The sequence below is a fragment of the Pieris napi genome, chromosome 23 (assembly GCF_905475465.1).
Source record: "Pieris napi chromosome 23, ilPieNapi1.2, whole genome shotgun sequence".
Classification (NCBI taxonomy): domain Eukaryota; kingdom Metazoa; phylum Arthropoda; class Insecta; order Lepidoptera; family Pieridae; genus Pieris; species Pieris napi.
The window spans coordinates 2902365-2927839 of NC_062256.1; the positions used below are offsets into that span (position 1 = coordinate 2902365).

At 33.5% G+C, this 25475-nt stretch overlaps 1 protein-coding gene across 7 annotated transcripts in view; it reads right to left on the bottom strand.

Annotated features, from left to right (window-relative positions):
- LOC125061166 (segmentation protein cap'n'collar-like) overlaps positions 1 to 24969 on the bottom strand; it is a 122131-nt gene extending 97162 nt beyond the window's left edge. For 3 of the 7 annotated variants that reach the window (XM_047666400.1, XM_047666392.1, XM_047666393.1), the window contains exon 1: positions 3596 to 3899. Coding sequence is in view for 1 of the 7 variants with exons in the window: in XM_047666401.1 (XP_047522357.1) it covers positions 5627 to 5710 (84 nt within the window). In the remaining 6 variants the exon portion in view is untranslated. Of the gene's footprint in view, positions 1 to 3595; positions 3900 to 5626; positions 5718 to 24838 lie in introns of those variants that run through there. The other 4 variants (XM_047666394.1, XM_047666395.1, XM_047666401.1 and 1 more) reach the window with 3 other exon arrangements.
- Positions 24970 to 25475: the final 506 nt, after the last annotated feature.

Sequence of the window (25475 nt, forward strand, 5' to 3'; positions counted from 1 at the left end):
AAAGCTTTGTATCATATTATCCAGTGGCGGATTTACTAGCAGGCTGAGTATGCTGGAGTCTAGGGCGGCAAATTTGGGGTACGATTTTTTTTGCTTACTTATAGAAAACAAACAGATTTTCACGTTTTCTTATGTTTTAAAGACGCGCAACAAATTTTTCCGACGACTTTTTCCTCTCATTTGTTGTGTCACCCGCATTGACTCATTGTACATTTAATGTAACAAACTTCCATATTCTATAGTAAAACAGCTAGTTCGCCCGTTAGCTAGTGCAAAAATACATAAGACATATAGTTATATATATAACGAATGGATAAAAACAAAGCAATTAAAACATGTAAACAGTGAACAGGACAATTTAAAAAAAGGACGCATGAAAAAGAAAAAGTGCACATGAATCACGATAATTGTATACCAGTTTCATATTATCTTTAGTTATAGTTATCTTTAGTAATTATCTTAGTTATCGAAAGATAGGGATACTATGTGGGATACAAATTTAACACGTAAACGATTTCTCAAACAAACTCGAGACGTATTAATCGATTTTATAATCAGTTAAAAAACTTTATTAACGTACATTCACATCTCAAATCATAATTCATAATTACCAAAATTTAATATTGGTAATGGCGTTAATAAATTATAATCGGACGTTCAAGTGACGCAATTAAAGAATTTGCATTATGTTTTCTTGTCTATGAAATATTAAAATTATCGCAACCATAATTCATTAGTAAACATCTCATTACAATATTGCGCAATCATATTTGTACAACTAAAACCTTACAGCCACTCAGAGGTACTTATAAAACTCACATAAATATATATATATAGCTTTTTAGGCGCCAACTCTAAACATTGCCTTATTCAAAATAATATTTTAATTTCATGTGCCAACAGCCAGTTACTGCAACAGGTATCTCAAAAGAAAGTTTACATTTATTTATTTAGCGTTATGTTTTTTTTTTTAAAGACAATTCACACCAATTGACCTAATCCCATGCTAAGCTGGTGAAGCTTGTGTTATGGGTACTAGGCAACGGATATACATACATATTATAGATAGATATACATATAAATACATATTTAAACACCCAAGATCTAAGAACAACACCAAATGCTCATCACATCGATGTTCGCCTCAGCCGGGGATCGAACCCGGGACCCATGGATTCGCAGTCAGGGGTACTAACCACTAGACCAATGAGTCGTCAAAACGTGAAAATGTTAGACATGATTCCAGCAGGACGGAGCAACGTCACACACGTCCAATACGTCTCTGCCACGAGTTCAGACAAATTGATCTCCAGGAGAGGTGACATAAATTGACCTTCACGCAGTCCTGATTTAACCCCTATGGATTTTACTATGGGGTCATCTTAAATCTAAAGTCTACGCCAATAAGCCGACTTCTCTGGCGCAATTGAAAGAAAATATCCGTCTCGAAATGGCAGCCATCACTGAGTCCACCTGCAGAACCGTCATAAGTAATTTTATTGTTCGATTAAATGAGGTTCTACACCTCGCGTTTTTGAAGATTTTGATTTGGACGGTATTATTTTTAAGAAATAAATTCCCAAAATGTGTACTTTAATAATGAATAAACACTTTTTTGATACACAACTTACTTTTTTTTTAAATCAATCAACTAAATACGAATTTCCTTTTGAGACATCCTATATTAAAGTGAGACATTAACCGTTTGCCTGGATGAGGTCACGTTTCTAAATATTTCTTAAATATTTTTCGGTTGAGTGTATTTATACACCAACACTGGTAAGTTTGCCCTTAAAATATTTTCTTGTCCTGGGATTCAAGATTTAAGAACTGACAGTATTTAGTACTAATTGTAATTTAATTGATTAAATTGTTTGACATTCATAAGTGTTATCTTCATATATAAATTTTATCAAACTGTGGAGTTATAAATATATCTTTACTATCTAAGATTTGTATTCTTATTTGTAACATATTCAATAACCAAAATTATATCACCATTAGAAATCTACCTTATCCCTGTGTGACATAGGCTTTATTAATTGTTAAAAGTATGAAAATTATACAGCCATAAGAAGTTGTAAAGTAAACTATTTATATTGTATCAGAAACATCTACAATAGAGGCAAGTATTGCTGGCATACTAAATTAAAAAGTACATAAACTTTTTTTAGAATAGGTACACAAGACCAGTTTAAAAGATACTTAATGAAATTATCTTTATTTTTTTCCACGATAACATCTAACCCAGATGGAAATGCACACAACTATACAATTAAATTTAATATTGGATTGTTTAAAGTTATATTATAAATTGTCTCATTGAAGACATTTTTTACACAACACAAAGGGCAGAGACTAAATTAAATAAATGTTTACTTAAATTAAGACCTTGAAACTTTAAGAACTTCCTAGTTATACAAACAGTGGACGGAAATTTTAGTTAAATTTTCCAGTGTCATAAAGCTTTTTAAAATAAATTACACCTAGAAAGTCGTGGTACTCTGAACTAGGTAAAACTATTTTATTTTTTATAAATATACTCTGTTCATATTAGGTTAATGCAAATATATATTTTTGGTAATAAACTAGATGTCTACTTGTCTAGATGCCCATAACATATAATAAGATACACATTTTGAAACTTTTCATAGGAAAATACTTTTATATTATTTTAACAGAGATGGTTTAACTTTTTCTTGGATGGGATTTAAAATTGATCAAATAGATATTGAGGAAGGTTCAGTTCAAGGAGTTCTTACACAAACTGAAAACAAACATTTTCGCTCTTAAAGTTTGGTAATATGATATAGAGGTTTTGTTATATGAATATAAAAGTGAGAAAGAATACACACATATTTGATTTTCATTGATGAAGGAAAGTTGTTGATCAGCTTAATTGATTCAATAATCAAACATCTATTATTTCACTGAAATAGTAACATAGGACCACCAATACAATTCAAGCACTATAATCTTGCAATAATATACTAAATATTGCTACTTTGCATTACACATATCTTAATATAGTGGTTCTATTATTTGTTTTATATTGTGTAGACAGTGCCTTAATTCATGAAACAAGATTCATTTATTTTCACCCACAAGGTAGACAAAGGGTTCTGAAGTGGTCAAAAGAAATACATTACTTAAACATGATATTAATAATTATTATTAACCACAATGGCATCCATTGGAATTATCAAGAATTTGATTTGATAATTATTAAAAAGTAGCCAGGTTGGTATATATTTCAGCTAATTTTTATAATACTTTATGTTATCAATATTAAATAAGTGCTTTGAAATTCGTACAATAATAATAGTTTGTCAACAAGACTTCTGATAAGAATCTGATAAGGGAGATTTTTTATTTGTTTTTGTTAATTATAAAAACCTAACCTATAAATTCCCTTTTGATTAAGGTAACTAGATAATAAATTTTAATCGAATTTAATTAATTTAGTAGTTTCTAAGTTATAAACAAAATAATACGAATGTTCTGCGCGTCGTCTTTTCGTTGTTGTCTGAGAATCGGTAATAATGATCGAGTAGACAACGTAACGTGTAAAAATCGTAATATCATAGTAATATACCTTTGTGCAAGATAGTAGCGACGTATTTAACTTAAGTTCCGCTTCGTTACCTTCAGTTACGGATTAAACTCAATAAAAACCGTAAAAACGAGGAAAACTGCAAATTATTACTGCTTCATTCCCCGCCTCAAATCACTCGAAATCCTTGATTATACACTTTTTCCCTCAAGCACACTCACTACCTAGATCACAAATTACACATAACATTACTTTTTTTAGACGTAATCATTAATTTCACAATAATTGTAAAGTTCTAAAAACAAATAACTTCTTTTCAGTACCGTTTACAATTTGCGACTGACTTCACTTTGGTTCAAAAACAGCCGATGACACGTCATGCTGCTTGACAGATAAAGCGAAATAGAGCAATGCGTTAAAACGAGATAGCTACATTGCTTCAACTCTGTACCTTTATGTAGCTTGATGAATCATGTTCAAAAATCAATATATTTTTTTAATTTATGAAGTCATTATTTAAAAATTTGTAAACTGATTGCAACCTAATATGCATTAAATTGAAATACTTTAAAATCAACGTTAAATGATTCATCGTCGATTTTGTTAAAAGCGCTATCTAGCGTACAGTAGCAGAACTAGCATAAAACCAACTAATCAGATTTTTTTTACAAGTTTTGTAAGCTTGACTATTCGATTCAAGATGTCACTTTTTAAATAATTAATTAAGCAATAATTTACTCTTCAAAAGTAAATTATTTCAGACTAATTTTAAAATTATTACAGTGAACTTGGTTGTGACTTATTTTATAGACACAAAATAGTTCATAAACGTTATAAGAAATTAATACAAAAAACATATCTAAACGCGTTTTACCAAAAACAGGATTGTGGTTAATTGTTTTAAATAAAAAATCTAGAAATGCTAAGTCATACAGCAGTAACTAGCATATAACATAGCCAAAGTTCAAGGTGATGTCAATTATTGATAATGTTTGAATCTTGTTTGAATAGAGTACCTACTACTTAATAACTAATGCGTCATACTCGTAGTACGTTGTTTTTGCATAATATATCCTATATATTGCATAATATGTGCATAATGTATGTTTTGATTATACTGTAAGCGTCTGTGATTTTTTTAAATCTTCCTACAAAATATATATTTCAAAAACTTCATTAAATAAAAAACCCTTTCATTATATAATTATATTATTCGGTAGGTATATATAGATTGTTATTCTCGGTACTGTTTTGTTTTTATTCCTGCGTAAAACACTTAATAGCGTTAAAACTATTGTATTGTAGTATTCCTATTTCTTTCGCAAACATCTACTAATACTTTAAAGAGGAAAGATTTTTTTATGTAACTGGAGGCAAACGAGACCTGTTGTTAAGCGATACCGCTGCCCATGGACACATTGCCAGATGGCTCGCAAGTGCGCTGCCGTCCTGAGAATTCGTAGGTACGCTCTTCTCTTGAAGGACCCTAAGGCCCTTTCTCCACTGCTCCGGTCCGGCAAACGTTATATCTAACTTCAGGGTGTCGGTTTTTGTGAGGGTGTGCGCGCGCATCGTAATAATTTACTCTCATAATATTCCCCTAAGGCACCAAAAGAAGTATAACATCAAAAACTACTTAAGTATCGGGAAATTAATCAATAAGGCTGAATTTAGTCTCACGCTCACCGTCAGCGCTCATAGATCAGCGCGTAGTTCGTCAGCGCTGACGCTCAGCGTGGTTCGTTTTAGTATCGTACTGACCGCCTTACTCGACCTGTATGCACTTCGCGATTTGCCATGACTGTACACGTTGACGACGTCCGTTCGACACTACAACGCTCACTGAAAGCAGAGGCGCTCTAGCGATCGTCAGCGCTGACAGCTACGCGGCGCCGACGCGCGACGCGTACGGCCGCGCAGCCATCGGCGCTGACCACCGTGCGCGCTGATAGCTACGCGTCATTCAAAAACGCTTCCTAGAAGTTCTTATATCTCGACCATCAGCGCCAACGGTGCGCGTGCGGTCGGCGTGACACTAAATTCAGCCTAAGTTTATGCGTTTTCTGTTCTTACCTGATATTTCTTGGTTACAGCTGCCATATCGACAGGATCGGGGCTGAGGCTCCTCATAGTAGGTAAAACTTCTTCAGCCTGCATGTTTACTCTGTAAAAAAGTGTGAGAATTACTGATAAACATAAAAATAAAATAAAAAAAAACTTTAGAGGTGTCAAGGGACACCCGGATGGAACGAAATTCCTTTCGATTAATTTATATGTTAATTGGTATCATAACAGTATGATAGATTTTCTCGACATCAATCTTACGACGAAAAAAAAAGCCAACATCACAAGGTGTTCCCACGCGGTCACCCATCCAAGTACTGACCTCGCCCGACGTTGCTTAACTTCGGTGATCGGACGAGAACCAATAGCAAATAGCAAAAGAGTGTCGTGACAACTTTTCGTAAGAATTTTTTCCGTCTAGCCCCCTTTCACAACGCGCGATAAGGAACTTCGTTCCAATAAAATATGTTTATTATGGAACATAAGATACATGTATCACTTATTCCCCGTCACTAAATTTGAATTTGTAGGCATCCCTACTCATCGACAAAGAAGACAGAGGGTGTAGGCCGAGAGAAAAAGCCGGCGTAAAAAACTCTCGGTACTCTTTTAACATAATTTAAATATCTCAAACTTATCGATTAAAAATAGATTTTGGATGTATTTAAATGTTAAACACCGTAATATTACTGCCAATTTTACTGTTGATATATCTGAAACCGAATAATTTTATAATTTACAGCTTATAGCAACATTATTTAACCGTAATTTATGCAAACTTTGTCAGTATCTTTATAAGTTTATGTTTTGTACTTAGGTACTAATTTAACAACAAACTCCCAAGCGAAATTAGAGAATTATCACGAAATAAATTCAAAGCTCTCGCTAAACGTAAATTAAACATTAAAGCTTTTTATAAATTTGAGGAATATTTAAATGATCTAATCCTTGGGATTGATTTGCTCCAGTTCAAACAATTTGTATGACTCAAAACTTCGCGATTAAAAAGAGTGGCGGAAAATTTATTGCGAGTTCTTCTTGCCCGCTCTACCGCCCTTGACTTGCGAACTAGTAAATCAATAAAGTTATTTTGAGCTGAATGTATCTGAAGGTGGCTAATAATAACAATTTTATATATAGCCACAAGTTACAAGAAACAAAAGCGTAAAAATCAATACTAATGTACACGCGTTAGAAGTTATACTTCTTTGGAGTAACGAGGTAAAAATCTTTTTTTAAATGTTATCTTTCGCCTCATTCTACGTTTGTAGAAAAAATTTACTCTAATCATTTTTCTCTAACGCGCCAAAAGAAGTATAACTTAAAAAAAACTAAAATGTTGACTTTAGCTAACATCAGGGTGTTGGGTTTTGTGACGTTGTGGGCGCGCATCGTAAAAATATACTCTCATCATTTTTAAAGAAGCATAACTTCAAAAACCTGTGCTCAGTTGGTGTGCAACATTGTACCAGAATTATAATCTACCCTGAGCTAAGGAAAACAGTTAATAATAATACTTTATTTACATCATAATAACACAAAACAGGAAAATAAGGATTGTAATGGGCGGTTCGACTGCTAAAAGCAGTCTTTAATAATAAATATAATTATCAGTTCTATGCTAACAAGATTTACAATAGTTTTTCAAAACATCATATATCATACACAATTTAGGCGGAACTATAAGTTTTAAAACATACAACATTATTTACATAATACGGTGTTTTTTGATATACTTGCGATAATATTATGTCGAAGATAAAGACCACGGTTGTTACTTATCACTGGCGCCATCTTGTAGCCAGAAGTTTCGATATATATATTTTTAAACCAACTTTGTCTTAATACGAAATATAAAAAGACGTAACGACAGCGATAAGTTTAATTGTTTAACGTTAACTATAATGAAATGCAAAGATTAACAGAAGTTTTTAATTGTCCGTTGAGTGAACTGATAAAAGTTTTGGTTCACATCAGTTCCCATACTGTAAGAAATAGTTAGTTTTTTGTAAATACTTTAATTTATTACTGTTAAATGTTGTGTTGTTTTGTATGTGATGTAAATGTTAATAATTACCGCATTGGAGTAATCTGTAATGGTAGCCTATTTTGTTAAATTATACGTCACATTATATCTAATCTAAATAAAGTCTAAAGTCTAATCACAATCGCGCATTTCATGTTTTGTTTCTCTCACTAGGTGTCGCCCTAGCAATGGTTAAGAGATCTCAACTGATTGCATTTAAACAACTAATTTATTGTCTGCGTCGATTACAAGTGCCAACACAGATATGTGTTATATTATAGATTTGTGTGTAGTCTTATATTTATTATTTTATCTTGTATATTTGTGTTGTGTAACTGTTTATAATCAGAGATTAATTATAGGTATATATATATTTAAAAAAAGTTTGGAACAGAAATAAACAGTTTAAATTACAAAATCCTCTGCTGCGTGAATGCGATACACTTTAAAACCACTGATGAAGTTTACCTAGAGATAGTTTGTTTACTGAGAAAGCTTTATATCTACTGTTCATCGTGGTATATTATTTTATTTTTCTTTTCAAGCATCACACATGTTAAACCAGGAACTTAAGAAGGCACAGAAGTTACCAAATGCAACTTCCTCACAATCGAGTCGCCCGCAGCACACAACTCACGAGGGGACTCTTTGTATTGAAGAAATCGCATGGGTTCGCCAAGCATCCGCGAATATACAATGTAAATACATAATTATGTAGGAACATAGAACATAATAATAGCAAATAATTACACAGGAAGCTTGCTAAAACGACATCACAGTTTTATTGTAAATCCGACACAATCTGTTAGAAGCATTAAGGCCCTATCCCAGCACGAATTGCTATGTCAGTGTCTCGGGGTGGACTGCGGTGCGCAGTGGAGAGCTGGAGCACTGAGGCGCCCCGGCCCGTAATAACAATTAGTTATGTAAAACATTAAATTAATGTAATTTTATCAATTTCTTTTTCTGAAATGGATTACTTGGCTTGCGATAAAATGTGTGTAAAATTCAAAATCATGTTCTATATACATTTTCGTCATAAAATGAATTCAGTGTTAAAAATTGGCTATGTTTGGATTTTTTTCTATCAAGCGAAGTTATTTAAATCGTGTATCTTACAAAATGGATACATAAACTACTCAACTCCACTATATTTTTTCTATTCGCCCTACTTCAAGAAACGATGACGAAAAATGGAAAGAAACAATGTACCTACTGTTTTGGAGTTTGGCGACCAGATAGGTCCTTACACGTACGCACAACGGACCAACCTCGAGTCTAATTGCGGAGAAAGGAGTCCTTCTACCCTAGGTCCTTACACGATGACCACAAACAAGAGAGGGGCGTGTAAAATATATATTCGTTTCCAGTCAACCGTATTACGTAAATAGACTGTAATATAACGGGAAATGAATAAAGTCTAGATTTGTCGTGTCGACCTATTTAAAACAACTAATTTTGAAATTCTACGATTTTGAAATTACATTGCTATTCTATACGATACCAAACTCTTTATTTGGTAAACACACACTATGGTATTCATTAACAAATGTCAATTCAATTATGATTAATGACATGACATTAATTTGATTACACAATATTGTATTCAATTTGAATAGCCGCGTACACTCGGGCGAAAACGTTTTTGATATTTTTTCTGAGTAGAGAGCTTGGTTGTGAGGACAATCAATAATAATACAATTATTTATTGCCAACACACAAATATACAGTATTTACAATATTCTTAACCTATATAGTAAAAATAATTAAAAATGAACAAAGAGAAAATTAAAACAAATTTAAAAAAAGTGTTCGTGTACTTATGTACGCGCCTAAGAAGTTATACTTCTTTGGCATTTTTAAAAATAGTTTTTGATTGCATGCAAATAATTAATTACAATTAAATAATCAAAGACTGGAAAAGGAGTCATTATAGTCAATAAAGTTCAGTTTACATTGGAAAAATTAAATAAATAAATATTTATTATTATTCACTTACATTAAGTGTAACATAAATTCTATTATTATTCGAATTGTGTTTTTAAATTATGTTCAATGCCGTAGCATCTTCCGTGGGCAACTTCATTCTGTTAATTTTGTGTCACGGTGCGCGCGCATCGTAAAATTTCACTCTCATCAATTTTTCATAACGCGCCTAAAGTATAACTTCAAAAGTTTGGTCTCTGTGGCAGTGTACCTGTAGCTGGCAGTATTTCCTCGCTGTTTTGCGATACTTATTCGTTGAGCGAGGCAAGCACCAGCTCTGGGGTCACCGGTACTAACTACCAGGCGCTAACTTCCGTTATTTTTTTAATAATAGATAATGCTGTGTTGCTTCAAACCCAAAGGCCATCCATTTATAAACGAGTGTTTATGGGCTGCGCTGTAACACGTGAAACGTTGCCAGTTCAGTGAACCTATCATGTTGTTATGAATTTATCTGGAAGCCGTTAAAGATTACATATTTCGTGAGCCCAGACATATATTTTTTTTATTTGAGTTATTTTACATTAGCATCAAATGTCCAATGTATGGCAGCGTGATGAATACGTCTTAACAAAATTTAATGTACATATATTGTAACTTTATATATATTTTCGTGGGATCTGTGGACCGTGGCAAAGGATAGATGTGGTGATGTAGGCGATGTAGGTAAGTAAGTTAAGAATACCGTAGACTGGCGCACCAACACCAATCCTAAACCAACTCTGCACGGACTCGCCCGTTTATGTAACGAATTATATCATATTTCATGCAATGCGCAGTGGTGATAAGAACTTGGAGAAACTGATCGTGGTTGGTAACACAAAAGGCAAAAGATCACGTGGATCACCAACCAGATAGATAGAGAAATAGATAGATAGCTCCAAAAGTTTCTTTGCTGACCACGACGCTCAGATATGAGCTACCGACTGAAGAGAGAGATTTAGCTTCTTACGCAAAAATGTTGCCGTTAAACTGACTGGTAACTTTCATATTATGTAAACCAAATATATATTCATAGTATATACCAAAGCTTGTTAACATACGTATTAACATACATCTTATTGAACTTTAGAATTACAAAATGTATTTTGAAGTACGAATTCGTATTCGTGTTTAGATGACTGATTTTTTTTGCTAAGCTAGTGAAGCTTGTGTTATGGGTACTAGGCAACGGATATACATACATATTATATGGATAGATAGACATATAAATACATATTTTAACACCCAAGACCTAAGCACAACACCAAATGCTCATCACATCGATGTTCGTCTTATCCGGGAGTCGAACCCGGGACCCATGGATTCGCAGTCAAGGGTCAACCACTAGACCGTCGTCAATTGTCTGAGATTTAAATTAAATAGACAGAAATCGGAAAAATATTTCTGGATGTAGATTATTAGTTTAGCGTCAGAGAATGGAATTATGATTACGCAACGGACATCTTAAGGTAATATTTAGATTAAAGAATTAGCGCGGATGACATCATTATGTGATGATTTAATACGTTTTTGACATACGAGAGTTATTCGCAAGTGCTATCCTTTTTTTAATAAGTTTATGACGAATTTTTCTAAGGACATTTTTTTTAATTAGTTACCATAGTTTAGAACAAATTAGATCAAGGTTTTTATGCAGTTTTTTTGCTTTCCTTCTTAATAATAATATAATCATAAGCCTTTATTCATCCACATTTTATTGCCATACATATTTTTGGTAACATACATTTACCAAAAAGAATTAAATTGTACTACTCTAAGATGCGGCCCCTGTCCGATAGGCCTCCTCAAACTTTAGTTCTTACGACTATCAAATTTCTTTGGACCGTCGCGGGGTGATCAATCGCCCGAAGGGCAGGACGGAAGCTTACTGCTTTCAAAAACAGTAGCTTCATATTGAAACCGGGACCGAGAGCCGAGTCTCTCTTGGTCCGGCTGAGAGATACTGAGTACCTGGCTGGACATCCTACGGATATTATCGGACATTCTAACAAAAATGCAGGAGCTTGCCACTCGTGAACGGGTGTTACATGTGGTGACTGGTCGTACTTGAATTCGTGTATGCGGTGATGTTAGTTGTTCCCACGAGAATGTAAGTGCGTGCTCCTATTTCACCATGCCTACTGCTGATAGAGATAGATAGATTTAATTTATTTTATGATTATTTATTACTTAACATGTGGAACATGGTGTAATGGTTGCAGCTCCTTACAAACGTTGTGTAAAACAAACTTGGTGATTAAAAAGAGTGACGGAGAGTTTATTGCCAGTTCTTCTCTTCCGTTCTACGGCCTTGAGAACTGGCAGTAAATGTAAAATTAGAAGCATTTAATGTATATTTCTTTTTTGACGTTCATAAGTGTACATTGTGTTATCTATATGAATAAATGATTTTGACGTTGACTTAGCAAAATGTCAGATTCGCTATTTCAATAGAACAACGCAGTTCATCATAATGTACAATTATGATTACTACTTTTTGCCATTGAATAAAGAATCGCTAAATTAAGTGATGACGCCATGGTTTTCACGCAAGTCAGTTGATGTTGTTTTTCCTGTTGGAACACGTGACACGTCGCGTATAACTCTGCCAATCTATATTTGAAATTCGTTAGAGATCTATTTATAGAAATTAAAAACAATACAGATAGGACATATTCAAAATTGAATAATTAAATTTAATACAATTAGTTCTTGTCTTAAATTTCAAACCTCTAGTTCTTGTCTTAAATTTTTTTTATATAACATGAGACAAACAGGCAGAAGGCTCACCTGATGTTAAGTGATACTCATAGTCACTCGCATTGCCAGAAAGCTCGCTAGTACGTTGCCGGCCTTTTAAGAATTGGTAAACTCTTGAAATACTTCAGTGGGCAGCTGATTCTACATGATGCGCGGCAAAAAATGCCTTAAGAAATGGACGGCGGACGTCGAGGTGATACGGATGGTATTATGTATTCTGCCTCGACGTACGATGATGAAACTCAGCTGCTATCCGAACAACTCCTCTGAACACTCTCCATAGTGAATGTGGTAGAAGATACACAGAGACCTTACATATTTCCGCAGTGTATCTGTTTCGTGATAATATTTTTCTAATGGGCAGGTTTCTTCGCGATGTTGGCGATTAAAAAGAGTGGCGGAGAGTTTATTACCAGTTATTCTCTTCCGTTTTACGCCCTTAAAATCTAAGTATCCAAATCTTAATCATAAAACATACACACACTTTTATTTATTGTTTTATAATTCCAGCGTTCTGTATTTCCTAATAACCTCAATGAATCAAACAGACGCTTGTTAAAAAGGTTTGTCCACAGCTCCTGGAAAGAGAGACTGAGTTGACTGGCTCAATTAACCAGCCAAATCTCCACGTAAATGGATTGTTCCCACAAGACAACATCAAATGTTGACGTCGTAAAGTTAAGAGTCTCAAACCAATAACCAACCAAGTTTGACGAGCTGTCACGCGCTAATGACAAATATTTGGACGATAAATTATAGGGACCCTGGTAATGCGAGAAACTTCCTACAAATTTGTATGTTAGATTGGTAAAGCAAACTCATAACTGCGACAACCTGGGAGCTTGTAGTTAATTGTTTATTAGAATGCCAAATCATAAAATGACTGAATGTCGTGAAGACGACTGATTTCAGAGCGACCGCCGATGCGAAAACCGCTGTGTGAGTTCGAAAAGTGAGTTATAGAATCGCAGGGCTGTAATCTATATATATAAAAAGAAAATGGTGTTCGTTTGAGGCTCTTTCACGCTTAAACCACTGATCGTATCGACATGAACTACCACCATTCGATGCGAAATTTTTCCTAGATGGTTTATGGCTATTTATTTTTTTAATTCCAACGTTCCTTTATTTTTTTATTGTTGTTTTACTTTTATAAAAATTTATCCCGCTAATAAAAACAAAAGAGGCTTCCTAGAACCTCAAAACGTCAACGTCTGTTAAAAACTCGATTTTCGTATAGCATAGCGGGAAGTTAAAAAGAAGAATAATAAAAATGTGAAAAAAATAATAATGAAACATAAAATTTTATTTATTTCTTATTTTAATTCGCCCAGCAAAGCGGGCGGGAAACGGCTAGTATTGTATAATACGGCTTTGGGGCTGGGTGTTTATGAGTTCGGGTCGCCGCTAGGTCCTCTTTTGTTTAATGCAGATTGGAGTAAGATGTTATCGGCTTTGAAATACCAATAGTGTCACATTTTCTGTAAACAGGTGTTTTCGTTTTTATACAATAGAAAATAATACTGATTCTTTTGCAAGTAATACTGCTACATTTGACATCAGCCTAAGACTGATAAAATATTGTTTAAGAATACTATATTATGCTTATGTTTAACAAAAGCTATTGTAAAAATAAACAGAAACTATAAAAATAATCTTTATATTTATTATTAAATTATATTATAATACATTAGTTTGCGTATCTAATATTATCTATAATAAATTGTAGTAAAGTATTATGTCTTCACATATAATTATCAAATCAATGTATACAAAATATTGTGAAACCTATTTTAAAAGAGTAATTAGTATGGAATTTCTTGCCCATACTTCTCCATACGAAGGAACTAGTCATTATTTTTTAAAATATTTTTAACTTGTAATTTTGACTTTAGAAAGTGCCTTTTTATTAGGCCTAATTGAATTAAATGATTTGACTTTGACTTTATTATTAATTTGTTCACGGTTTTAGAAGTTACTAATATGTTTGGTTTAGGAATGTTAAGTGTCGCCGCCAAATAAGTTGCCATTAGAACCAATGTGTAAATATTTACACGTATATTATAATTATACACACACCTACATATAGAAACAACAAAAACAACGACATTTAACGGTAGAAGATTTAAATATACCTAACTCTTTCTAGCAAACCGTTTCACTCAACATTAAAAAGGTCCGCTCTACGGAGTTCGTATAGCATGTCAGTGCATTGTGTAATGTGCCCTCTTCATGAGGCTAGGGCACAAATAATAATGGCACAAATAGTAATGGCACAAATAATAATGGCGGTCGATGTTACCTAACGTAGTCATCAGGTACCCTGAGTCTTAGGAGCATTGATTGTCAATGCGTTGTTAAAACCATTGTAGCAGCAAAACATTGGAACATTTACGAGCGTACCAATTCTTGAAAGGCCGGCAACGCACTTGCGAGCCTTCTGGCAATGTGAGTGTCCATGGGCTTATCACTTAACATCAGGTGAGCCTCCTGCCCATTTGCCTCCTATTATATTTAAAAATAATAATTTAATGATATGTTAATGACCCAGTCGTTACAAAGCAGTTAAACGGTGAGTGCAATTAAAAAATAATTAAAATTACAAATAAATAATGGGGCAGTAATGTGACTCATATTAAACAAAATTGACGACTCATCAAACTCATTATGAAGACATAAAAACGAGTTTATAGTTTATATTTGGCATATAAAGAAAAAAACATGTGTGTGTACTTATGTACACGCGTTAGAAGTTATACTTCTTTGGCGTAGCAAGATAAAAATATTTTCAAAAATTTTATTCTACGTTTGTAGAAAAAACGACATTAAAAATAGCAAAAAGGTATTTAACACATTGAAAGTTTTATTATAACGCATTATCTAGTTAAATAAAGTTTATTTAAATATCACACATTTATTTTAAAATGTTGACTATGCTAACTTCAGGTTGTCGGTTTCATGTGACGGTGTGCGAGTGTCGGTTTTTGTGTGACGGTGTGCGCGCACATCGTAAAAATTGGTACACTGCCACAGGGACCAAACTTTTTAAATTTGTATATTTTCTTTTAAGAAAAACACTTTGGATTTGAAGTTAAGTTTTATTATAAATTTACAATTATTTTACATAATTTTAAATTTAACCGACATTTGCGTGCTTTACAGCGTGCATGGTCACGGTGACTGAAGACAAAAGGTTTTCTATGTCTAAAAGTTATGTCAATAAAAGACAATACTATTTTCTTTCTTTTTTTTACTTTTTTACTGTAGGTTCAGAAAATTGTAAATATAGTGCTTTTCATGAAAGAAGTCCCGCGGCGATTTTTGGAACTAAATTTGACAGGTCGGCAATGTTGTCATTCGTCGATGTTAACAAGTTCGTTTGTTGTGGTAGATTTTTATGAATTTTTAACTAGCTTAGTGCATTTTAAAGATTGATTACAATGCCAAAAGGTATAAAAAGTTCGGTTCGAGAGATGATATTAAAGGTGAAAGAGTTCTGTGAAGCGTAACATAAGAATCAAGGTGTTTTAATACGACTAAAGGATGATTCACGGTACACCACGGTTCACGGGACACGGCCACCGTGCGCCGTCCTGGACATTGATTCATGTTACACCGGGCTGTTTGGGTGTACGCACGTACGTGCTTGCACCACTATATCTGTTTTTGTCAGCTAGTGATTTCATCTGTCGATAGACTTGACGCTTAAGTAATTATGCAATTTTCACAATTTAAATTGGCAGCTATTGCAATTGCCATCAATGACGAAGTATTAGAAAAACGAAGCGAAAGTACTAAAAGAATATCGGGTGTACATCCAACCTGGAGAAAGCGAGAAGCAGAAGGGGAATTTTCTTTACTTTACAAAGAATTAATATACGACGAGAGCAAGTTTTATGGTTATTTTAGAATATCTAAAGAATGCTTTACTCATTTACTTGAAAAATTAAAACCAGATCTAACCAAAAAAATTACAAGATTTCAAAAGCCATATTTATCGTACATAGAAAAAATTCAACCTCACTAAGATTTGACGTTGGGTGCCCGGGCGCCTACGTTCATGTTACGACGTGCCGGGGCCGGACCGTGCCGGAGCCGGGAAACAATACCCACCGACATTACAACGCCGTGCCCCGGCCGTGCCCCGGCCGGGGCACGGCCCGGTCGAGACACGGTGTAGCGTGAATCAGCCTTAAACAATGTTCGGAAGAGAGTTGCCGCCATAACAGGTACTTTTTAAAGTTGCCATTTAATAATTATTTGCTGTATTGATGGGACTTTTATGTTATAAATTCGTTTTTGCGACAAAATTTAACAAGTACATAAAGTGATGAAACTAGGTAACTGAAATTAAAACATATATTACACATACTACCATATTAAAGTTATTATTATTTTTAATTGTTCATAATTTAATTGCAGGTGTGTCAGAGAAAACTGTAACAAGAATTACAAACGAAGGTATTGTAACAACAGCGGCGTGTACTTCGAAAAATTATGCAATAAAACTCTGAATAAAAAATTGTATTGCTTTTCTTTACCCTATTTTCTCATCTTTTCCCTGTAAGTAGGTAGAACACCGCTAATATAATTAAATAAAAATATACTTTTTACATAACAGAAATATTGTTTTATCGAAGTATGCAGAAAATAATATTATTTGATAAATTACATCTGCTAAATGTAAATAAAATAGGTAATTTTTTTATTCATAAATGGCAACATTACGTCATGCGATTGCAGCGCCGCGTCTGGGGGACTTCTTTCATGAAAAGGACTATACTCTATATTGAGATTGTTATGTTGTTATGTTATGTACTCTGCCAAGTAAATACAGAAGTAGCGAGTTAAGTAAGACCTTGCTTCGGGAGTTATATAATAATCTAAATAAAATGCTCTTATCATTTGACATGACCTCAGAATTCGCCTCCTTATCTGAGTACCAAGGTCTTATCTTGAAGTGCGTCTTTTGGCAAAATGTTTTAATTGCCGTTTATAATACTCCTGATGTCTGTAGGGTGCTTGATTGTGATTGGTCAACGGTAACATGCCGTATCGCATATCAACAAATGATGTTGAATGTGATTTATTGTGTGAATGTGACATTGGACGGAGCATTCTGGGAGTTGGAGTTGGTTTTAAATAAAAAAAATTGCCTATATTGGAGAACTATAATAAAGATTACATTAGGTTTATGTTATTATTGTATTTAATATAAGTAATCTCAAACTCAAAAGAACTTGATTCATATAGGAAACCAAGTAGTTTTATTTTTTTATTTTCCAATTTTTCTCTCCAAAAAAACTTCCCTCAGAGTTTAAAGATAAATTTAAAAAAAGGTGCGTGCGTACAAAGTATATAATATACATGTCAGAAGAGAAACTTCTTTGGCAAATTAAGTCTTGGTCATATTTATACAAATCTTAAACTTTAGATTTCCGAGACTTAGAGGGAGAGAAGGAATTTAATGAATTTAATTGTCATTAAAATATTAAGTGTCGAAAATTAATACATATTATCAATTAGATACATAATAAAAACACATGGCATTTTATTTACAATTCGTCATTTGAGATTTCAATAAATTATTTTACATAAAATATAAAATATTTCATAAATTCTCTTTACGAAATTTTAATTTAAAAAATATAATTTCTATAAGGTAATTCGCCCTTCTCACTCTCTCTCTATCGGTCTCAACGCGACAAAAACGCTTCACATCTTCGTGACGCTATCTAATAATATTAGGCGCCTAAAGAAGTTTCACTTCAAAAATTACTGTAATTGATCCAGCCGTTTTTGAATCTTGCAACATATTTTGCTATTCATTTTTTATTTATACAGAATATAGCGTGTTTATGATTTTCTAAATTCCTTCAAACAATTTGAGAAACCCCGTTTGGCGATAAGACCTATCTGCGCACCGATTAAATGAGATATTGGCTGAATATCTTAATATCCGATAATCAAATTCTTGATAGCAAATATGTCGGTAAAATTATGATAGGGAAGGACCCAATAATATCTATCAGATAATTTTCTTTTGTTAAATCGTTTAATATTCTACATACACAGGGAATATGAAAGGATGCTGTCATTGTATTAGACTTTTATTGAAGTTATACTTCTTTAGGCGCGTTATGTAAAACTGATGAGAGTGAAATTTTACGATTCGCGCGCACCGTTACACAAAATTATCAGTATGAGGGCAACTTCGATTTTTTTTTAAACCAGCCGGGCGCTGAGCGTGCGCGAGCGAGATGGGAATAAGACAATCTACAAGTAAAAAGAAATAGAATATGCGTGAAGTTAGCAGCTATACCAAGAAGTTTGAATGATCATAATGACCTTTGTAGTACCTTTTAAACAAATAAAGGAGTTTTAATTATTTTTTCAAAGAAATTTAGCAATGCTTTTTCACAAAGACCTATTGTTACTTAGTTAAAAGGTTATGAAACATACCGAGTTATTAAATTGAATGAATAATATAATAAAATAATAAATAATAATAATTAATATTATTAATATTAATTAATAATTGAATACTATTTATTATTAATTATTTAATATTAAAAAAAATAAGGAAAGCCAAAGAAGTATAACTTCTTACGCGCGTACATAAGTACACGCACCCTTTTTTTTGTCGTACAGTGCCATATACTTTTCTTGGTCGGCGGCTGAAATTGGTACTACATACCGTCATTTTTAAATGTTTGAGTTTATTTTCTGAATTTTTTTGGTTAAAATAATTTTACTATCTACCAACATCTTGTAAAAATCCAACTAAAATGTATTTATTTTCATTACTAAATATTAATAGCAATGGCAAAGTTTTTATTATCGAACGATTCTGATTGCTAGTATCTTAAAAGATATTATATTAATAGTACAGGTAACAAAACCTACAAACTTATGATAAACATATCAGTTTTTCATAAGTTTGTGTCACATTTATTTAAGCCTATAACTGTATTTGGTAGATAGTATACGTTGTTTAATTATGACATTTAAATAAATTATTAAGGTAGTCAAATTATTCCCCTTATAATGGTTAAATTTTATTTACTGGCAATACCATCCACGAAAACGACGCTCTTACAGGCGAACAAAAGTATGTCGCACTGTACTGTGGCGATTAAAAAGAGTGGCGGAGAGTTTATTGCCAGTTCTTCTCTTCCGTTCTACGCCCTTGATTTGAGAACTGGCAGTAAATGTAAAATTAGAAGCATATTTTAATGTATATTTCTTTTTCACGTTCATAAGTGTACATTGTGTTACCTATATGAATAAATGATTTTGACTTTATTTTACGCTGAAATATCATAAGAAAACCGGAATATCATGATATGTGTCAACTGTCAAGATATTGCCTAGAAAAATGATTAAACAAAGATGCCAATAAATTTTTATATTTGCATTGCTACGAGTGTCTTAATAAATAAGGAAATAACAAAAAAATTGTTATGCAAGAGTTTCATATTACATACTTATTTTACCCCAGTTTCTAAGACACATTAACTCAGATAAAACTTATCATTTCAATGATATCCAAACAATCGCCGAAATTATCGACGTTCGTTTGTTTTGCGATAAACGACACATCGTAAGTTGTCTATGTAGTTACGTTACGTTAACGTTCGCTATTAAAATAACATTATTGTCCAATCGATTAACTATTTACTAACAGAACAATAAAAGGAAAAGATTTGTACCCTAATTTCTTCCTAAAAACCCGTTCGATGCGTTTTAACCTAAAAATTTATTTTTACGAAACAATTTAAATACAGAGATAGATCTCCATCAAGCAAATTGGGATCGCTGCCAAGAAACCTTGATTAGCCAGCAGATCAACCGACGCAAGTGGAAATGGATAGGCCATACACTTCGAAAAGATTTCAATCATATCCCCAAGCAGGCGCTTGATTGGAACCCGCAAGGAAAGCGGAAGCATGGCCGTCCCAAGCAAACCTAACGTCGTACAGTTGCAGAGGCAAAGAGAGCTGGAAGGACTTGGAGCGAGGTGAAATACGAGGCTCTAGACCGAACGCTATGGAGACACACTGTGGACGCCCTCTGTCCCTCTAGGGTTTATAGAACCTTTAATACAGCCTGTTTAGACATTTTGTGTGTGGCATCAGCGTGCGACTCTCACCCTTGAGGTCGTAATTTCGATCCCCGGCTATGCACCAATGGACTTTCTGTCTACCTATGTGCATTTTGTATTTTTGAAGTGAAACTTCTTTAGAATCGTTGTGATTTCAAATCGGATGCAACGGAAAAAGAGACAGACACATAAATTAATAGGATTTGGCGTGGGAGAGAGTGAGATAGGAGGCATTATACAGTGTATAAACTTTAAATTAGTGTGTATTTGAACATTTTCTGAATAAAAAAAACAGATTTGATGAAAATTAAATAAGTATATCAAGTAAGTAGTTTAATTATAAAATTAGATTATTTATCAATTTTATTTACAAATCATTAGTTATAGAAACTTTTTGAAGTGAAAACTTCGTACTACACTTAATTAAAAGTTTATACACTGTATAATGCTTCCTATCTCATTTTCTCCCACGTTGGATCTTGTGAATTTATTTCAAATTTTTATTATTTTAGTTTTTACCAAATTAAAGATTGATATTAAAGTTATAAATAAAAATTTAACATTAAAATATATATTTTTTTAAAGAAAAGATCCTACATTTAGATAGAGAAAAAGTCTAATTTACATATTTTAATTATAAAAACTTTGTTTTTGAAGGTTTTACTTCTACCACGTGTGAATTGGACACATGTTTTTTTTTTTTATTAACCGGCTTGCCAAAGATCCAAAAGTCGACGGCGTGTGTCAAGCACAGAAAGCTGATCACTTGCCTAGACCTAAAGAGGTTGTAGCGGCCTTTTTTTTATTTTTAGTTCCATTATGATTAACAAAATAAACAAGTTTCAAGTGTTTTGGAGCTATTCAAATTTAACGTTATTTGTTTAGTGTATTTGCTTCTGAGTTCATGGCTTGTGGTTAGGGTTGCAACCTTTTTTTGCAATTATAATACATTCGTAAAAAAATAGTTTTCTTAGTTTCTGTTTAACGAAAAAATATTTACGAATAAAGAAATCACATCCAATCCATCAAGTTTTTTAGACATGGTATCGCGGACTGATTGTAGATATTGATGTCTTCTATAAAACTGTAGTACATCACTTTGTTCTATTCTCAATAGTTGTCGAAGCGTACGCGATTTAGGAATATTTATTGGTAATCACACCTTGGGTTAGACTTTCGTATTTTCATACAGAACGCTAATATTTTTGAACATTTTCTAGAGCTTATGTTCTTCAGAGATAACATAGGGTTCATATGGTGAATAGAAAGCATCTTTCCTCTTTATATTAGTGTAAATAGGGTATTTTTTTTATTTATGGCTCTGGCACGGTTTGTGCCTTAGCCAGCGTCAGTTTCGGATGTTTTATAATTCGTGCTTGTCTTTCGAAATTCGACCGTGTCCTCCATGTGGTTTAGGCACTCGCCCGGTACCGCACAACCCTCCCAAAGGCCGAGAACAAATTTAAATTAAAACTTGCCCTCGAACCGGGAATCGAACCCGGTACCCCTCACCTAGCTGCCACTTAATAAGACCGCTAGGCTATGAGGCCCCTAAGGTAGGGAGTTGGCCTCAGATTGCATCCGTTTCATTTTATTTCAAAGAGAAGAAGGTGAGCAGCCCTCTGAACCATGTTGATTTATGGATTTACACCGTACGTGCGAGTGTTTGATTAGCATCAAGAACGCACAGTCCAGTATTGAACTTACGACATCAGGGACGAGAGACCCACACTGCTACTTCACTAATTAAATAAATACATTATAGAAACTACAGTGTACACTCTTTATAACGAATTTCAAGGGACCGAGCATTTTTTTCGGTATAGAGGTTTCGTTATAGGGAGGGAAGACAATATATACCAAATTTAACCAATTACAATTATAGACATATAATAGATAGGTGACAATGGTTTAGTAACTGAGACCAAAATTTCCTACAGAAGAATAATCTAATCATAATCTAAGAATTATGGCACACGTGTTAATGCAATTAACAATAACAAAGGCAAGACGGCTGTTTATGACCTCAGGTGTCTGTCTCTTCTTAGAAATTTCGGCACCTTCGGTTAGTTTTATCAATAAAAACAATTACACTAAGGGTCTGTTTCTCAATGTATGGATAAAGTACCAAATAGCTATGCAACACATAAATTATTTGGCAGATAAATTGTGCTATTTGACATTTCATCGGACTCATAACTTATGATGGACTTTATGTGACGAATAGCGCTATCTGACAGTCGTGAAACGCAACAATAGTGTTTATTCTACCAATAAATAATAAATAGCTAATTTGGAACTTATGTAGAACTTATATATCCGTACATTGTGAAACAGACCCTTAATATGTTGTTGATGTCTAAATATGAAAATATTTCTTGGTAACAAAGAGGTCCTGTTGCGTTATAAAGAGAAAAATAATGTGTGAGTTTTGTTTTAAACCAATAAAATCAACTAATTTTAACGCTATAGAGAGTTTTTAGTTATAACGCATGACATAAAGAGTTTACACAGTATATCCATTCATGGTTTTTAAAAATATTCTAGTACGAAGCTTGGTACGATAGCGGACAATTGAAGGCGTAAGCATTTACGAGTATTTTCCTCTAATAACATAATACTCATAATTTGTTGACATAGGGTTGCACATATTTATGTACAGCATTTTCCTGGTGAGGTTTATGCTATACCAAAAACCAGTGGCGATACAACCTTTAAGATCTGGGGCTCAGAAGTTTTTTATAGAACAGGCCAAACGGGCGGGAGGCTCATCTGATGTTAAGTGATATATTTCATAGACACTCTCAATGCCAGATGGCTCGTGAGTGCGTTGCTGACCTTTCAGTGAAGTCTAGGGTAAAGTTTTCTCACTTCAACGCAGACATGCTTCACATCATATTGCCAGAAGGCTCGCAAGTGCGGTGCCGGCTTTTTAAAGGCCGATTTACATTATCTTAGTGTTTAGGAGTGTGCTTTAGGATAGTACTTTAGTTGAAACATGTAAACGCTACTTGCTTTAGTAAACGCTACGCTAAAGAACTTGCCTTTCAAGTTGTACTAAAGTCTAAAGCACTCTCCTAAACGCTAAGATAATGTAAATCGGCCTTAAGAATTAGTAAGCTCTATGAAGGACCCTAAGTCGAATTGGTTCGGAAATACTTCAGTGGGCAGTTGGTTCCACATAGTGGTGGTGCGCGGCAAAAATTAATGTTCCAATTTCGTGTTTGTATATACATAATAATTATGTTATCTATAAAATTTATATAGGACCAATATTCTATATTTTTCCTTAAAAAAGATGTCGACACAAATACATTCTAACACATGAGTTGATGAGAAAATTTTAATATATTAATAGAACAAGGCCATACACTGTTTAAACATGTTTTATCATAATGTCTTCCATCGCCGAAATTTCCACTAGGTACTTATTTTCAGTTGAGCTACTTTCAAAGGATACTTATTTTGTATGTTTCTGATATATGACAAAAACTTATTGGATTTTGACACACGGAAGTATCTCGCGCTAAATCAAACACAAAATGTTGCCTAATTGCGCCGTGTTCAACATTTATCTATCAGAGATAAAATAAAAGACTTTTTTTTTTATATAACGGGGGGCAAACGGGCAGGAGGCTCACCAGATGTTTAGTGATACCGCCGCCCATGGACACCCTCAATGCCAGAGGGCTCGCGAGTGCGTTGCCGGCCTTTAAAGATGTCCGGATGACAGATAAATAAAATAAGTTATATAACTGAAAGTAACAAATGCTTCTTATGTTTAGTTTAAAAGCTTAATTCAAAATTAAATGTCAGATATTTAGATAACCTTTAATTTATCTACATTACGTATCATCAGTAAAATGATCTTTTGGCTACACATAACCATTCACTTTCTCGACAATTGAGATCTTACATCATCTTAAAATATATCAACGCTGAAGAATTTGCTACATCAAGACCTTCTTCCGCAGTCGGGTAAAAAGGCAACCATTTAATTTATTATGTATGTGATATATAAAGATATATGTTCATTAATCTTCAACGGCACAAACGAACAAAGTGTTTAAAATACAGATTATTAAATATAATCATCTTTCAAGCCAGGTTTATCAAAATCACTATTAACAATTTAGCTATAACACAAACCGGCTGTCAAATTAAATCAAGAAAATCCGCGTCACGTACTTATAACATATTTAAAATAGAAACGACGCCGGAATGTTATTTGTTTACATTAATTTTAGACAGTTGACAGCCCTACATTGGCGCGCTCAACAGATTGCTATTAACACAAATTATAGATATCCTGAAAATGGCAACCATAGATTACGTCATCAATGGAATAAGACATTGTACTTACATTGGTATTGCGTAATCCAAAATCACAGTCACAGATCACAAAACAAAACAAAGTTTGATCCACGTGTGTTTAATTTTAGTTCGACTAAAACGACAGTCACGGAGAACGTTCAAATACGAACTGAGGAGTGACGTGAAATTGCTGCGTATTATCAAATGATAATGTTACTTCCTAATCATGTATATCGATGCATGTATGTTTAATAAGTGTTTGTCGTTACACTTCGGAATATTCGTTTTATTTATCTCAAGGACACTTGCAATGCGATTTGCTAATCAGTGCACGCATTTTTTGATAGGCGCGGGAATGTCTATTCCGTATAAGTGAGGTTTTTAGTTTTCTCTATCTATTTAATGTCATATTGCATAGATCGATTGTTTTTGTATTTATATATATACTAGCCGTTTCGCGCCCGCTTTGCTGGACGAATTAAAATAAATTTTATGGTTCATTATTTTATTTTTTTTCATATTTTTATTATTCTTCTTTTTAACTTCCCGCTAAGAAAATTGAAATATTTCGAAAATCGAGTTTTTAACAGATGTTGACGTTATGCGGTTCTAGGAAGCCTCTTTTGTTTTTATTAGCGGGAAAAATTTTCATAAAAGTAAAACAGAAATAAAAAAATGAAGGAACG